This window comes from Drosophila busckii, chromosome 3L (genome assembly GCF_011750605.1).
Source record: "Drosophila busckii strain San Diego stock center, stock number 13000-0081.31 chromosome 3L, ASM1175060v1, whole genome shotgun sequence".
NCBI classification, from domain to species: Eukaryota; Metazoa; Arthropoda; class Insecta; order Diptera; family Drosophilidae; genus Drosophila; species Drosophila busckii.
This window is the reverse complement of record NC_046606.1, coordinates 9,121,143-9,135,655: the sequence shown is the minus strand read 5'-3', so window position 1 is coordinate 9,135,655 and position 14,513 is coordinate 9,121,143. Positions and strand designations below refer to the sequence as shown.

The 14,513-nt window shown below is 44.3% G+C and overlaps 6 protein-coding genes across 6 annotated transcripts in view; 4 read left to right on the top strand and 2 right to left on the bottom strand.

Moving 5' to 3' along the window:
- LOC108599557 (FH2 domain-containing protein 1) overlaps nucleotides 1-4,226 on the top strand; it is a 33,223-nt gene extending 28,997 nt beyond the window's left edge. Inside the window, exons 8-12 of the mRNA XM_017986451.2 lie at nucleotides 124-503; nucleotides 564-962; nucleotides 1,018-1,285; nucleotides 1,550-1,683; nucleotides 1,740-4,226. Coding sequence (XP_017841940.1) covers nucleotides 124-503; nucleotides 564-962; nucleotides 1,018-1,285; nucleotides 1,550-1,683; nucleotides 1,740-3,748 — 3,190 coding nt within the window. The 3' untranslated portion in view covers nucleotides 3,749-4,226. The remainder of the gene's footprint in view (nucleotides 1-123; nucleotides 504-563; nucleotides 963-1,017; nucleotides 1,286-1,549; nucleotides 1,684-1,739) is intronic.
- LOC108599561 (protein male-specific lethal-3) lies at nucleotides 4,204-6,584 on the bottom strand. Its single transcript, XM_017986457.2, has 6 exons — nucleotides 6,411-6,584; nucleotides 6,132-6,310; nucleotides 5,447-6,046; nucleotides 4,925-5,391; nucleotides 4,783-4,867; nucleotides 4,204-4,728 (listed from the first exon to the last, which is right to left on the bottom strand). Exons 1-6 carry the CDS (start codon nucleotides 6,510-6,512, stop codon nucleotides 4,560-4,562), a joined length of 1,602 nt encoding a protein of 533 aa, XP_017841946.1. The 5' UTR covers nucleotides 6,513-6,584; the 3' UTR covers nucleotides 4,204-4,559.
- Nucleotides 6,585-6,964: 380 nt separating this feature from the next.
- Nucleotides 6,965-8,945, top strand: LOC108598126 (Bardet-Biedl syndrome 1 protein homolog). Its single transcript, XM_017984743.1, has 4 exons — nucleotides 6,965-7,247; nucleotides 7,301-7,536; nucleotides 7,595-8,423; nucleotides 8,476-8,945. The coding sequence occupies exons 1-4, from the start codon at nucleotides 6,965-6,967 to the stop codon at nucleotides 8,943-8,945; spliced, it is 1,818 nt and encodes a 605-aa protein (XP_017840232.1).
- Nucleotides 8,946-9,021: 76 nt separating this feature from the next.
- Nucleotides 9,022-9,356, bottom strand: LOC108599564 (acyl-CoA-binding protein). Its single transcript, XM_017986460.1, has one exon. The coding sequence runs from the start codon at nucleotides 9,316-9,318 to the stop codon at nucleotides 9,064-9,066; it is 255 nt and encodes an 84-aa protein (XP_017841949.1). The 5' UTR covers nucleotides 9,319-9,356; the 3' UTR covers nucleotides 9,022-9,063.
- An 814-nt stretch (nucleotides 9,357-10,170) lies between these two features.
- LOC108599565 (acyl-CoA-binding protein) lies at nucleotides 10,171-10,652 on the top strand. The gene is made up of 2 exons (XM_017986461.2): nucleotides 10,171-10,244; nucleotides 10,309-10,652. Exons 1-2 carry the CDS (start codon nucleotides 10,236-10,238, stop codon nucleotides 10,546-10,548), a joined length of 249 nt encoding a protein of 82 aa, XP_017841950.1. The 5' UTR covers nucleotides 10,171-10,235; the 3' UTR covers nucleotides 10,549-10,652.
- A 1,421-nt stretch (nucleotides 10,653-12,073) lies between these two features.
- Nucleotides 12,074-13,249, top strand: LOC108599563 (acyl-CoA-binding protein homolog). The gene is made up of 3 exons (XM_017986459.1): nucleotides 12,074-12,138; nucleotides 12,742-12,779; nucleotides 12,891-13,249. Exons 2-3 carry the CDS (start codon nucleotides 12,765-12,767, stop codon nucleotides 13,137-13,139), a joined length of 264 nt encoding a protein of 87 aa, XP_017841948.1. The 5' UTR covers nucleotides 12,074-12,138; nucleotides 12,742-12,764; the 3' UTR covers nucleotides 13,140-13,249.
- Nucleotides 13,250-14,513: the final 1,264 nt, after the last annotated feature.

Below are 14,513 nucleotides of genomic sequence, written 5' to 3'. Positions count from 1 at the left end.
TTGCTTGAGAGCATTAATCTACTATTAGATCTTTTATATAGAGATTATACTATGCTCTTGCCATGATTTTAGTCCATCATATTAGTTAGATTAATTTATATTTTTCATATTTATTTTGCTTAGAACCACTGCTGAGCAGATCAACAATGAGATCAGCACACTGGACACGCGCATACGCAAGATCAGCCGCCAGATCGAGCAGCCCACAACGGATGCGGACATCAAGGAGCAGATGACAGAGTTTCTGCAGGCGGCCGAATCGGAGCTGCGAGTGCTGCAGGCGGCCATGAAGCAGGTGGCGGCAATGCGCCTCAAGCTGGCCGAGTTCTTCTGCGAGGATGCGGGCACGTTTAAGCTGGAGGAGTGCTTCAAGATCTTTCATCAGTTCTGTGATAAATTCAGGCAAGCCATCAAGGAAAACGAGCGGCGCCAGCTGCAGGAGCAAAAGGCGCAGCTGGCAATGAAGCAACGCGAGGAGCAGAACGCCAAAAAGGCAAAGCAAAGTAAGTTAGGAACACTCAAGAGATTAGAAGTAGAACTAATGGCAAATCCGCTGCTTACAGTGGGTCAGGCAGGCACGCCCGTCTCCGACTGCGACTCATTTATGGGCGATGGCATGTTTGATCCTAGAGCCAGTCCGGCGCTAGTGCGTCGCCACTTGGGCTCGGGTGAGATTATCAACAGTTTCATACGCCTGGAGCAGGACAGCGCCTCGCCCGATATAACACCCAATGGCAGTCTGCGTCGACCACGTCAGCGTCCACCCAACCAGGAGAATGATCTTATGGAGCTGCTGAACAACTCACATGGCGGCTACGAGGGCTTCACGCCCAATGGCAGCTTAAGACGCCGCCGCAGTCGCGTCTTGGCCAATGAAGATGACCTTATGGATGTGCTGCGCAGCTCTACAGGACCACAGGATCACATCAGTCGTGAGCGCAAGGCCGCCTATGGCAGTCTGGGTAAGCAGTAGCCAAAATAGTTGTAGCTTCAACTGCTAACTTTGCTTTTACTTAGATCGCTCTTGGGCACGTCGCGCCCGCTCGGGCAGCTCTAGTCGCAAGCGTCCGGACTTGCTTAACATAGACTTTGGTCTGGATCGCGAGCGTGCCAGTTCACCGGCTCCGCTGCTGCAGCAACAGGTATCGCTTGAGCGGCTGCAGTCGCCCTTGGCCAGCAGCGGCACAGCCACGCCCACTACAGCCGCCCATACGCCCAATAGCAATGGCCCCACGAGTCTGCCAAACCAAGCGCCAAGTAGCGCAGCAGAGGATACGAAACCGAGGTGAGCAACTTTACCAAGTCATAAATGTTTGTTTTAGACATTTAATATTAATATTAAAATTAGAAAATTACTATAATTTTTGCAGGCTTAAAGTGATTTAAAGTTTTGACTTCTGCCAATAATTAAATTAAATTTAAATTCTTCAGAGTTCAACATTCAAATTATTTGCCATGTCAATTATTGTTAATTTCAATGTTAACATTTATTATTTAAAATTTTTAATACATATTAATCTATATTTATTTATTTTTCCACTTTCTCTAGAATATCCCGTGAGTGGCGTCAGAAAATCGAGACTTGGCTGCAGTCGAACGAAAACGATGAGAAACAGAACGAGGAATACAAGCGTAAGCGTCGCCTGGTAAATGCGAACAGGCGCTCGCTCGAAAACGAAGCTGGTAAGTAGTCCTGCTCCCCATACAAATGGCAAATGATTTAACCAATTCTCCCTTAGAAAACGAACGAAAACTGGATCCATTGCCAGAGGAGAAGATAATGACGACGACGACAACAACACCAACAAATACGCCAACAATGGCTACTAATCCAATTAACCAAAGTGCACGGGATCAGGAGCAGCTGGGCAAATATCAGCGTGTGTATGCCGACTGGCGGCCATCGAAGGCGCTGGAGCAAACCGATGTGCTGGGCAACATGCAGGCCATAGCTGAAGCTACTGGCACACAACCACATCTGACCACAGCGGAGGAGCTGCGTCAGTATAGACGTCAGCGCTCGCAGGAGCAGAGCCAAACTCCCTGCGCACTGCAGTCGATTGCCGAAGAGGATCGACGCAAGTCCATTATACAGAAGCTAGGGGAGGCGGATAGCAGTCATGATCGCCTCAAGGTCTATGTGAGACGCACCTCCAGCATGGATATGCAGCCGGAGTCGGTGATGAAACTGGATACGACGCCTCCCAGCAAAAGCTCCACGCAGGATGACACATTTGCCAATCTGTTGGATCATCACAAGAGTCACAACGAGTCCAAGGAACTGGATGCGGACAACATTGAAACGCCGCCGGTCACAAGACGCATCATAGCCACACCCAATACCACAGTGGTAACAGTCAGTCTAACGGACAAGCCCAAGCATGCGCAGGAGGAGCAGAAAACCAAGACGCATCCAGTTGCCGGCGAGCAGGACGCACCAGGAACCTTTGATAGGCATGCGCTGGCGCGACGCACGCGAAGGTACAAACGACCGACAGACTATAGTAGCGGCAATGAGGAGCCTGCCACAGCCAGTCATGACATCAAGCAATCCGCCAGCGCCAGCGAGCTACGACGCCAGCACCAGAAGGAGGAGAAGCAGCCGGCAGCAGCGGAGAAAACTCGCACCATTACCAAGCTGGAGAAGGTGGGACGACATATCAGCTCCATCAACCAGGAGGATGTGCGTGAAGCCATACGCAATCTCAAGTCGCCCACGGGCACACCCGAACGCCCCTGGAGTCCACCACGTGAGCTGACGCCCAGCAAACTGAAGCTAACAAGCAGCGGCCATCCCGAGCTCAACGATGAGGGCTTCGAGGAGACGCAGAGCCTGGTCTCGGACACGCCCTCACACGGCAAGGGCGAGAGCACCAACTCCAGCTGCAACGAGGCCAACGACACGCCCACACAACGCTCACGCCCACTGTCCAAGCAAAAAACCAGCACCACCAGCATCAGCCGTCTATCCGATCGACTGCAGCAGTCGCGTCTACGCAGCAGCTCCACAGCACCCAAAGCACAAAGCACAGCTCAATTGCCAGCGCAGCCCAAACGCAGTCTGTCCGCCAGTCGTCCGCTGCGCATGCCCAACGGCAGTCCCATGCCCAGCAGCACGCCCACCAGCCATATACGCTCCGCCGCCTCCGCAGGCGTCAGACGCTTGCCTCAGGATTACACCATCTCCATGCCCAAGTCGCATGATGTGGAGCGCAGCAATTCGCGCAACAGTCTGCGCTCATCCAAGTCCTCCATCAACAGCGGCGCCTCCACGCAGACCGTAGTGCGACGTCTGCCCGCCGTTCAGCGCACTGCCAGCGCCCATGCCACCGTCTCCGTGGACTCTTCGCCCAGCAAACGCCCGCTGGCTGCACAAAATACGCGTCTAACAACAGGACGAGGTGTGCCTGCCAGTCGCAGCAGCAGCAGCGGCTCCAGCGTCGGTCCCAGCGTCATTGTGGTGCGCAGCAAGCTAACGGCCACGCCCCGCAGCACTGCACCGGCGACTACGATAGGCAACAGCACCAGCTTTAAGGAGAATCAAAGCACAGCAGCCTCAAGACTGACAGCGGCGCGCAGTGCCATGCTGGTCAAGAATGTCATCAACCAACAGCAGCAGCAGCAGCAGCAGCCACAGGTGACGGTCAACAGAAGCAACAGCAGCAGCAGTCCACAGCAGCGCAGCAATCGATCCGTCAGTAGCTTTATGCGTCCCACAGCCAGCAGCAGCACCAAGCGGCAAAAGTAGTCCAAGCTGCAGTGCAGCTGGCCCACAGTCCAAACGTCCCCAGTTTACACACTCAAGTTACAAATCACGGAATACATCCGTCCAAGCTAAATGACAACAAAATTTACAATTTATCGAATTTTTACTCTGTTAAAGCTACACACACACACATACATAACTGCATAGACACTTAACCCCGAACTCTCTCGGAGATTTATTTATGAGCTGTATTTACACCAAGAGTACCATATAGTTAATAGCGTGGGTCCAAGCACAGGGTTCGGTTGACTCCCCCCCAACTCCAACACATTCCAAAGTACATCCAGCCACAGCGCCAGCGAGCTCTGTTGCCGCCCCCCATGGGTTTCGTCACAAATGTGTAATCGCTGTTTTCATCGTTTCCAAGGACCTCTTACATTCTAACTAATTGTTAAGTACAACACGCAACATTGTTAAATCTTACTTATATGTATTTGAGCTCAAAAAAAAAAAAAAAAAAGCATTAGCATGTAATCTTACGCCATACTAACTTAATATTAAGCACACAAACGATGAAACAACACTGAGAACAAAAAAAAATTGTCTTTTCCGTATTAACATTAGCTATAGCTATTCGATTATACATGTGTAGGAGTTTTTTTTATATATATAGACTATCGTTATTTACAAGTTTGTAGTTAAAAAAGAAACCAAAATAATTGATACTGATGAAACAAATGACAATTGCAATTCTTAAACAAACAAAAAAAAATCAAGCTTTAAAAACTCGTAATAAATAAAATACAATAATAAAAAGTATTCAGTGCCAAGGGATTTAACTAGTAACACAATGCTATTTATCGATAGCACCCTCCAAGATAATAGGCTGCTTCGGAATCGTATCAGTGCCGACATAGTTGTCCTTGTCAAACCAAGATTTGGGGTCGCTCTTCACAATGTACTCAGTGCTGATTTTTGTATAATTGTCCTTGTCAAACCAGGCCTTATGGTTCTCCACGTAGCTAAAAACACAAACATTAATTACATGTGCTTGACAAAAAGTATTTAGTATTTACTTTATTAATGAACCTAGATGTGGCAGCAAATCCTTTAGCTTTTCATTTGGTATGGGAGAGCCATTCAGCCACTCGGGTATTTTCACTGCAAATAATTTACATAAATTAAACTATTTATATATTGAACTATAGCCAAGCTTACCCAACAAGCGCGCCAAGTGTGGTGCACCAAATACCATCGACTTCTCTGGCGGCGACTCAGCGGATAGCAAACGCCAGCTAAAGGTCTCGCAGAGAAAGCCACGCATTTCATTGGGGAGTCTATAGGCCGCCTTATAGGGCGAGTCGCGCTGATCATAAGCATGAGACAAATTAGTCTTTCCCTTTCCGATTTTCTTAACTATATAGACCAGACACTTTTCCAGCTGCTTCTCGTACTCGACGCCGCCCAGTATGTTCTCACCCTCAGGGGTGGTGGTTAACTTGACCTCCATGTCATAAGTCTCCGCGTCGTAGACATTGTTTAAGTAATCTCTGCGGGCTTTCAAGTTTTCTGGTGTCAGGTATTCCTGTATATAGTTCATTTCCTCCTTATAAAGCAAATGGTCTTCTAAATGAAACTCAAAGTAAATGCGCAGTCCATCGACGACCTCCTTTAACATGCAAACGCTGCAAAATATAATGTTAATAACACAATCAAACACTTTCCCATTTAAATCCTCACTTGGACATCACACGATCGAACTCGCGCTCCAATTTAGCATTACGGCTTTGTGTGTTGCGTGCTCGCAAACTTTCCTGCTTGATGCCAATGGCCAGCTCCACAGCAGTCTGCTTTACGAAGTTTTCAAGTATGGTCACAATTGGCACGCGTGCGGGTAGCACGTGTTGCATTCCAACTTTGGAGATTGCATGATAGTCGTACTCCATATACTCCCGCAGACGTTCACTAATACGCAGCATTACTCGATCCTCTTGGTGGAAAAGCTTAGCTGTAGCTTCAGACGCATTGTTGAAGCTTAACCTAGTCTTTCCCGCTTTCCGCTTACCCTGACCGCGTACACTTTTGCGTGAGTTCCTCATTGTGGCATCACCACCGGAGACAGATTCGTCGAGCAGTGACTTTCTGCCACGGCTCTTATCTCTAGTTCGATTTGCGCTGCTATCTTGCAAATTTGCCGGGCTCTTTTGGTTTTTCTGAAATAGTGAGCTTTGTGACAAAGGGGAAGAGTCGTTTGCTTGCTCTTCAGACTTAGGTACGCGCTTCCGCTTGGCAGAGGGCAACGTCGGCGTTTTGGTATCTTTATACGAGAAACCGCCAGTTCTGTAACATAAAAGCAATGTCAGTAACAGATTTCTCTCTCACGTGCATTTGCACATGCGATGGGTGTGGGTGGGTGTTTACTCACTTTTCTAGCTGTGCGGCTGCCGCTAACTCACGTTGCAATTTTCGATTCTCTTCGTTGTCTTTCAGCAAGATTGGAGCACGCACCTCTTTGTCCCAGCTTGCACTCCAGCCTTGGAAATGAATTTTGTAACCGTAGTAGATCTGACCCTGTTTGTCCTTTCGCGTGTACACAGCCAAAACCTGCAAAATTAAGTTGTTTTGTTTGAAAAGTCAAAGCAGACACTCCTCGTGTTCGGCGTTTGTGTTTGTCGGAGTTTTACGCTCTGTCTGTGCACGTTACCTTGCTGTCGTACAATACCCTGTGCTTCGACTGGTCAGGCTCGTAGCACAGGACCTTTTCACCGCGGTTAAAAAGTTGCACTTCGTTCTCACTCGCCGTCATCACTTTTACATAAATAACTTTCTTGTAACTTTTGTGTAAATAATAAAATTTATAAATTCACACTCGACGCGTCTTTTTTGCCAGCGATATTGTTATGTTTATTAGCCGGCCACCACACTGTATCGACCAATTACACGGATCTCCGATTAAATTGAACGATAGTTATGCAGAATATTAAATAAATTGCACAAAACCAATTATTGGCTGAAAAACATTTTAATGTACAAAAATAATAATAATCTATACGCAATTTAACTGTGAACCTAATTATGTATTGTAAAAAAAGAATAGTATTTTAAAACATCGTTAAGTCAGCGTGCGCTGTGAATGGCAATCATTTTAAAATTTACCGGCGCTTGTGGGAAACCGTTGCTAAGGTCGGAAAAACCAAAACAAAGTTGTACAACAAGTTATTTTTTCTTAAAAGCTGTGCAACGGTTAAAATAATATTGATGGCAATTGCAAAGGAATTCAACTGGTTACATGTGGACAGTGAAGACGAGAATCCACATCTACTATCAACATTATCCAGTTGCTTGACGCTCAGCGATGTACAATGCGACAATTACGTACGTCTGCTGGCAGTAGATATATCCTTGGATGATTACGAGGCTGAGCCCAGTGCCAAGCTGAAAGTTTTTCGTGGATTGCGGCTCAAACAGGAATATCCATTGCCGGGCATACCAACTGCCATCGAGAGTCTCTATATTGACGAGTCAGAACCTAAAACGCCAGGTAGGCAACTACGCCCACTTATATTTAAAGTTCATACATTGTCCTTTCCACAGTTATAGCAGTGGCCATTGCGGAGTCAGTATTGTTCTATCGTCACTTAAAGCCGTATTTTAAGTACACGATACCAGTGTTGGAAGCAGATGATCTGGAAGCGGAGCTATGGCGTAAGCTTCCCGTAATGAAGCGGGAGACACATGACGACTTACTGCTATTGCTTAAGGATGTAGACCATGCCAAATTATCACGCAAAACTCAACGGCTGCTGCAACTCTCCGGGGAGGAACGTGAGGTCATTAATATTGCCAGAATTTAAATTGCGCCTATAAAACTGTTTGTTACGTTTGCAGGCGTTTATAGAGACTCACAAGGACTCGCCTGTGGGTCGGATTGGTAATATTGTGACCATGTGCTGTTTAAAGCGCGTTTCCAGTGATGCCAATCCGCCATCGCATTTAGTTTTAACAACGGACACTGGACACATTTATGTGCTGGAGCCGCAGGGATTTAACCTTGTATATGAGGCGAAGATCTGTAGCTATGAAACGGCTGTGCCCAGTTTGATATCAGTGCATGGCACCTACGAAACAGAATTTTGCATTGTTGTGGGCACACGCAATGGCGGCGTCTATTTACTGCGCAAGTCGAGCAGCGAGGGTCAGGAAATTCTAAAACTAACAACGCCACTAACTGGACTGCTGCTGTTGCCAGTGGATCAGACAATTGTAGTCACCACCATGGAGCCAAATCTATCTTGCTATTCCAAGCGTGGCAAGCAGCTGTATCAGGTGCAACTAGAGGCACATCCTGTGTGCATAATCCCACTACCACTTACACATCTGGGCATAACTTTGGTGGCCGTGGCATTACAAGGTGGAGCTGTCAAGTTTTATTTGCAGCGCTACCTTGTGGATGAGTTCGAGGTGCCGGAAACAGTCGCTGCCATGCTATATGGACGCATGGGCATGGAGGATCATGTGCTCACGCTAATAACCCAAAGCGGTCAAATGATTGTCAAGATATTGCGGCGCGTAACATGCTTTGATCCCATTAATGAAATAGGAGCCAGTAAAACGACGCTAAGCTCACACCAAGTGGTCGATGCCTCCATATTGGACAAGCCTAAAAAGAGCTCCATCTTCGTAGAGCAGGCGGCACGTGAAAAAGTGCATGCAAAGGGTAAGTCATTTGTATATGGCTTGTGCAATTTTTAAATGATTTCTGCTTGCAGCTAGCTATAGCAGCTTTCAGGTGGAGCTGTGGCGTCTACGACACACTGCAGCTCGTGCTACTATCGACGCTATTAACTCTTCGGAGAGCACCATTTCGGGTGACCTAACACATGCGCCAGTCAAACTGTCCGCTGAGGTGTGCGGCGCTGGACCTGCCTTTCGTCTCTACCTCACCGTGCAGAATCTGTCCACCTTCAAGATGGCCTCGAATCTGTTGGTATTGCTGCATGCGGACAGACGACACTACACGCTTCAACAATCGCTGGCCAGATTGCCCAGCGTTCTGCCTGGCATTCCACTGCGCGTGGACTTTGAAGTTGTAGCTGTACTGGATGCAGTGGACAAACTGCCACCGGCCAGTCTTACCCCAGATAATGCACAGATTCGCGTCATGCTACTCAAAATAGGGCAATCAAAGCCACTTATTGCTGCTGTTGTGGCAATGCCACAATCTGAGGCAGCTTTCTAAGTTGCAGCACTTTTAAAAAAAAAAAAATATTTTGTGGTAAGATATATTATTTATCAATATTTATTTAACATTTAAATTGAGCTTTATATTTTTTTATTTATACTGTTGCTGTTCCTTATTAGGCGTATTTGGGAGCATACTTCTCGTAGACCTTGATGTAGGCCTCCTTGGCAGCCTCCTTGGACATACCCTGGTGCTTGGTCCATGCCTCGTACATGGCCTTCTTCTTCAGATCCAGAACGCCGGGCTTCTCAATGTTGACATCGCCGGCAGTAGCCTGCTTGTAGAGACCGTAGAACTCCAAGAATTCGGAGTCGGTGGGCTTCTTGGAGAAGTTCTTGGCGAGTTCGCTGGCTTGCTCAAAGTTGACCATGTTGCTTGGCTTGAGTACGAAAGTGTATGCTAATGACTGCTACGAATACTCGGATATTTATAGTTAAACGCGCTACGGATTGTTGAATTTAATTAATTTAAAAAGATCAGCTGCATCACTAGTTTGTAGTTGGCGATTAGAAGTAGATATCAGGCGCCTTTGAAGCGTTTTCAATTCTTAATTAATATACGTGGTATAATAACAGATAAGCGCAGCTACTGTTTCCATAGGCAAATATACCTAAGCATGATTGGTGGCTGTGATTCATGCTGGACTGTAATCAAAGTTCATTAGTGAAGTCACGCTACTTATCTTTAGGCGTTGTCAGGGGTTAAGTATTGAGCTAATTCTATTATTACTTTGGATAAAATAATGATAAAGATAGATATATATATAGAAAGCGTAAAAACAATACTACAAAAAATAGTTTTCATATGTAAATTGAGTTGTAATCTAAAGTCTAATCTAGTTTAGACTTATTTTAAATTTATTGGAAGTTTAGCAGTTATAAAATACACTCATATATCTTATCATTTAAGCTTTTTATAGAACTCACTATGAGCAATTTAAAAATGCAATTGCAAACTTTCCAAAATCAGATTAGCCTCATTTTGATAGAATTTTATGAGTCTTCTTATTAGTCATTTACCGCCTTCCCCTGCCTACACTTAGTTTTATCAATCGTCAGCACTCATATAGGATGATGTATGTGTTTGGAGTGCTACATGTTTGGGCTGGACAGGTTTATCAGGCAAGGCAATGGGAAAGGGAACTACATAGAGTTAGTTGATTTGATAAGATTACCCAAAAAACCGCAGGTGCAAACATTTTCCGAATTATATATAACTCTGCTGCAGACTGTCCCATATCATATTGTTTTCGTTAGCCAACCCAAGCAAATCACAAATCATAGCAACATGCTGACTGTAAGTGGCGCATACAAATAACCATAAAGTGCAAAATTAATCAAACTTCTTTATTTCTGCGCAGTTTGAGGAAATCGTTGAGAAGGCAAAGAGCTTCAGCAAGACTGTCAAGAAGGAGGACTTCTTGGAGTTCTACGGCTATTACAAGCAGGCCACCGTTGGCGACTGCAACATTGATGAGCCTGAGGATCCCGAGAAGAAGGAACGCTACCTGGCCTGGAAGAGCAAGGCTGGTCTTACCCTCGAGGATGCCAAGCAGCACTACATGGAGGTGTACAAGAAGTACGCCGCCAAGTACGAGTAAATTGTGCATTTAAATCAATTCTTCATAAGCCTTTTAGTATGACTATTTTAATTTGCAAATGTCGTTGTTAAATATGTATTTATTGTATTTTTATATTCACGTTAATAAACCCATAAGCATTTAAATGGAAAAATTCAGCTGGCGTATTTAAAACATTCAAAGTCATTCAAAGATTAATCGTAGTTCTACTAAACACTCATGACAAAACATATGTAGTTGCTATCGCTAGTAACTGAGCTGTAAATCAAAAAACACTTAATTAATGTCGCATAAACAATTGCTGATCAAAAGTTAAGGTGCTTAATTGCAAATGGTAAAAGTGTCGTGTAATTATAAACAAATTATGCATAGACCAGTTTAACAACACCAGTGACCGAGGAAATAATAAATATGTAATCAAATTTGTGGGCAAGCTCTGAAATTCACTATCGCTCCTATTAAAAATTTTAAACATTTTATTTATTCAAATTCCACTTTAGCCCAACAGAATGTTTAATTTGAATGCTTAAGTTAAAAATGCGCCTAGACGGTATGCTACGGTTAAGCCCATCAAAATGAACTACAGAAAGTATGCTACAAAGCCTGATCACTTTTATTTTTGGAACCTTTTTTTTTTTTCTGAATAATCTTTATTATTATTTTATTTATTCACTGGGAATCGCTTCGTCTCTATGAACATAACCTGAGTGGGGACTAAACTATGTATAACAATTACAACAAAGGGTAACTAGGAGATCTTGCGAGTAGGGAGATCGCTGGGGTGAAATCTCTTCAGCCGTCGGAGGGGAATGTTTTTTTGGAACCAATTTGCTAGTACCTCATTGCAGCTGATTGTTATCACATAATATATAGATATCACATAGTGGCGCTAGGATTGGCAATCAAACTCAAATAGATTTCAGAAAAGTTACGGCAAGAAAAATTATTAAATTGTCTCTGAAACAAGTCAGTTACTTCAATGCGCTGATGATTAAAAAATTACTCATACGTACAATCAAACCGCAAATTAATTATATGTAAGCGTTTGCTATCAATTTTGAGTTCAGTTCTTATCATTTATATTTGGTTATTTGAAGACTATGATTTCTGTAGGCCGCTCAGTTGAATTTAGAATATGAAACGATAAATACAAGTTATGAATCATAAATACTTGGGATTATAAAGTAACAAACAAATGTATGATGAAACTCTTAGATCATTTTAAATGCGCTACGTGTCAGTTATGTATCAATGCGTTAGCGCCACGTAATCATTTAGATCTGAACTGATACGTGCTGCCTTTGGATTAGCTGAAATCAAAAGGAAGTTGTGACTTAACTACTTACGTTTAATCTGATCACTTCATATATTTAGCTGCAGACACATGCACTTCGTACCCAAGGCGCAAGTGAGCTCCAAAAGCAAAGCGCTGAGCTCACTGAGCAATGCGAGTGAGAACTTTTGAAAGCTTTCGCTAAACGACGCACGCACTTTCCGCTTATGGACGCGAAGCTTTCGCGCGCTCGATTGCCGGTTGCGAAAAAGACTTAAATTGGAAGACCGAACGCGACTCGAATTCAGACTGTGCACAGACATTCGACAGCAATCAGCGTAAGTGGCCGTACCCAGAACAATTTGCAGGGGGAGTAGAGCGTTTGCCGCATTATCATATTAAGTGTGTAAATGGGAGTGTATTGAACACGAGTGCGATTACGAGTGACAAACACAAAAAGAAACTAAATCAAAGGTGCACATATAGATAATGATGAACTAAAGTGTTTGTCAGCGAGCCCATAAAGGGTATCTTGAGCATGATGGACACGTACGCGGCCCACGCCCAAATCCATTTGTGGCGGACTAAAAAACACGCCACAACACGCCATCCGAGCTACACACATTTGTATCTTTTACTGAATGTGGCGTTGTATGATTTTCATTAATAAATTTCTATTTTTATTGTGCGCGGCTGCTGGTGAAAGTTGCTCTCAGAGAGCCGACCTCGAATCGCAAGCAGATCGCCTGTTGTGTGCCAAAGTTCAACTGGCCAGACAATTTGGCGCTTGTCAAGCCCCCATTCGCCAATTAACTCAACCTTTGAGCTACTCTCTAGGTGTATTTAACTAAACAGGTTTCAACACGTGCTCACACAACTTTAAATCTCTTAAAATCTTTATATTGCACCATAAACTGAAGTCTATAAATCTTATATTGCAGTTACCAGCCCCAAAATAATCAACATGTCCCTAACTGAGGTAAGTGCTCGTAGCTACCTGTTGATAACAGTTGATAGCCTTGGCTTGCTGATAAGCCAATGGGTAAATCGATATGTTGTTAGCTAATCGCTAATCTTTAATCTATTGCAGCAATTCAATGCCGCCGCCGAGAAGGTGAAGTCTCTGACCAAGCGCCCCAGCGATGATGAGTTCCTGGAGCTGTACGCTCTCTTCAAGCAGGCCACAGTTGGCGACAACGAGACCAGCAAGCCCGGCATGCTCGATCTGAAGGGCAAGGCCAAGTGGGAGGCCTGGAACAAGCAGAAGGGCAAGGCCACCGAGGCTGCCCAGAAGGAATACATCAGCTTCGTTGAGGGACTGGTGGCCAAGTACGCCTAAGCCTAAGCTGCCGCACCAAATACATTCTAAACTAGAGAGACTAAAGCTAATTTATATCCAACATGATCTTTTAAATGCGTAATAAAACATTGTTTGTTTTTTTATACACATCGATATGTATTTGGTTGCCAGCTCTTTAACCCCAGGGTGCGTTGCACTCCAATCCAGCTCATCAAGATTTGCCTATAGGTGTGTTTCTGCTATTTGCAAGGCAAATATAAACAATCAGTTAAATATACTTAAAGCTGAGGCCGATTACAACTTGGAGGCAAAGGCTGCATGTCCATTAGCGCCTAACTGTGAATAGAGTCGTTTCGAATCGATTGAGTCGCGAGTTCGTGACGACGCAGAAATCTGTGCGCCAACAGCTGTTTCCATTGCCAACGACCTTGAGGCCCAAGTCTAAGCAAAGCGCAGCAAGTGCAACGTATACGTATTATACAATTTTTGACCGGAAGTTCATTGTGAGTTCATGCGCTCATGCGTACAGTAAATAATCGCAAAGAGAAATTTTCTTATCGGCTCATAAAGTATCAAAAAAAATTATGAGTAAGGCAATAAAAATGTAAAAAAAAAATGTATTATGAATGAAATTTTGTTCGTGCCCGGGAAATTGATTTGGACATGACAAATTTCATTCAAACTACAAGGTGTAAAATATAACAAATTAAAAGTTAAGAAAGTTATTGACGCTTATTATTGTCTATTAAATTATTAAATGTTGCTGTAACCAACATGTTAATGTTGCCTAGTAAGTTTTGAAATAAACTTTAACTAATTAATTAATTAATGGAAACTGGTAATGTATGTTAAGTTCAAATAAACAGCTAGTTAAATTGCAGTTCAAACTAAGTAAACAAAATTATTTTGTTTTCTTTTTTAATTAGTAACTTTTATACTTTAACTTGTAAAATATTATTCGGTTTATGATGTCGTCAGAAATAAAAGAATTGCCTGCAGCCAAATTTTAATTGAGGTTGGCAACGCGCGTTGCCATTGCGCCGGCTGTGCCGAACAGGTGAGCACAGGTGGAGAGAGAGAGAGAGAGAGAGAGAGAGAGCAAGAGCCAAGTAGAAGTAGAAGAGATCACGAAGAAAGAACAATAACAATGCTGTGCAGCGCTTTTTGTTTATGAATGAAAAGCGCAAAGCAAATTGTGATAAACCTACGAGAGAGTGTCGCGGAGAGCGTGAGTGAGGTAATGCAAAAAAAGAATTGAGCGAGCGAGCGAGCAACAAGTTGGCCCAGGGCAAGCAGACAGATCGTCGTGGAGCGCGAGAGCAGTGAGCATGGCAGAGAGCGCGCGAGAGCAGCTAAGCCAAGCGGCGGCGGCTCTTATGGCTGGCAGTCAGCAATCAGGTATGGACAAGAGGC

What these genes read in the sequence shown, in the direction of transcription:
- LOC108599561 (XM_017986457.2), bottom strand. Translation starts at nt 6,512, where the DNA reads ATGACGGCGAGTGAGAACGAAGTGCAACTTTTTAACCGCGGTGAAAAG. An exon ending in GGGTATTGTACGACAGCAAG is followed by an intron (nt 6,311 to 6,410) that starts GTAACGTGCACA and finishes TTAATTTTGCAG; the next exon opens with GTTTTGGCTGTGTACACGCG. An exon ending in TTCGATCGTGTGATGTCCAA is followed by an intron (nt 5,392 to 5,446) that starts GTGAGGATTTAA and finishes TATATTTTGCAG; the next exon opens with CGTTTGCATGTTAAAGGAGG.
- LOC108598126 (XM_017984743.1), top strand. Translation starts at nt 6,965, where the DNA reads ATGGCAATTGCAAAGGAATTCAACTGGTTACATGTGGACAGTGAAGAC. An exon ending in GTCAGAACCTAAAACGCCAG is followed by an intron (nt 7,248 to 7,300) that starts GTAGGCAACTAC and finishes TCCTTTCCACAG; the next exon opens with TTATAGCAGTGGCCATTGCG. An exon ending in TCTCCGGGGAGGAACGTGAG is followed by an intron (nt 7,537 to 7,594) that starts GTCATTAATATT and finishes TTACGTTTGCAG; the next exon opens with GCGTTTATAGAGACTCACAA.
- LOC108599564 (XM_017986460.1), bottom strand. Translation starts at nt 9,318, where the DNA reads ATGGTCAACTTTGAGCAAGCCAGCGAACTCGCCAAGAACTTCTCCAAG.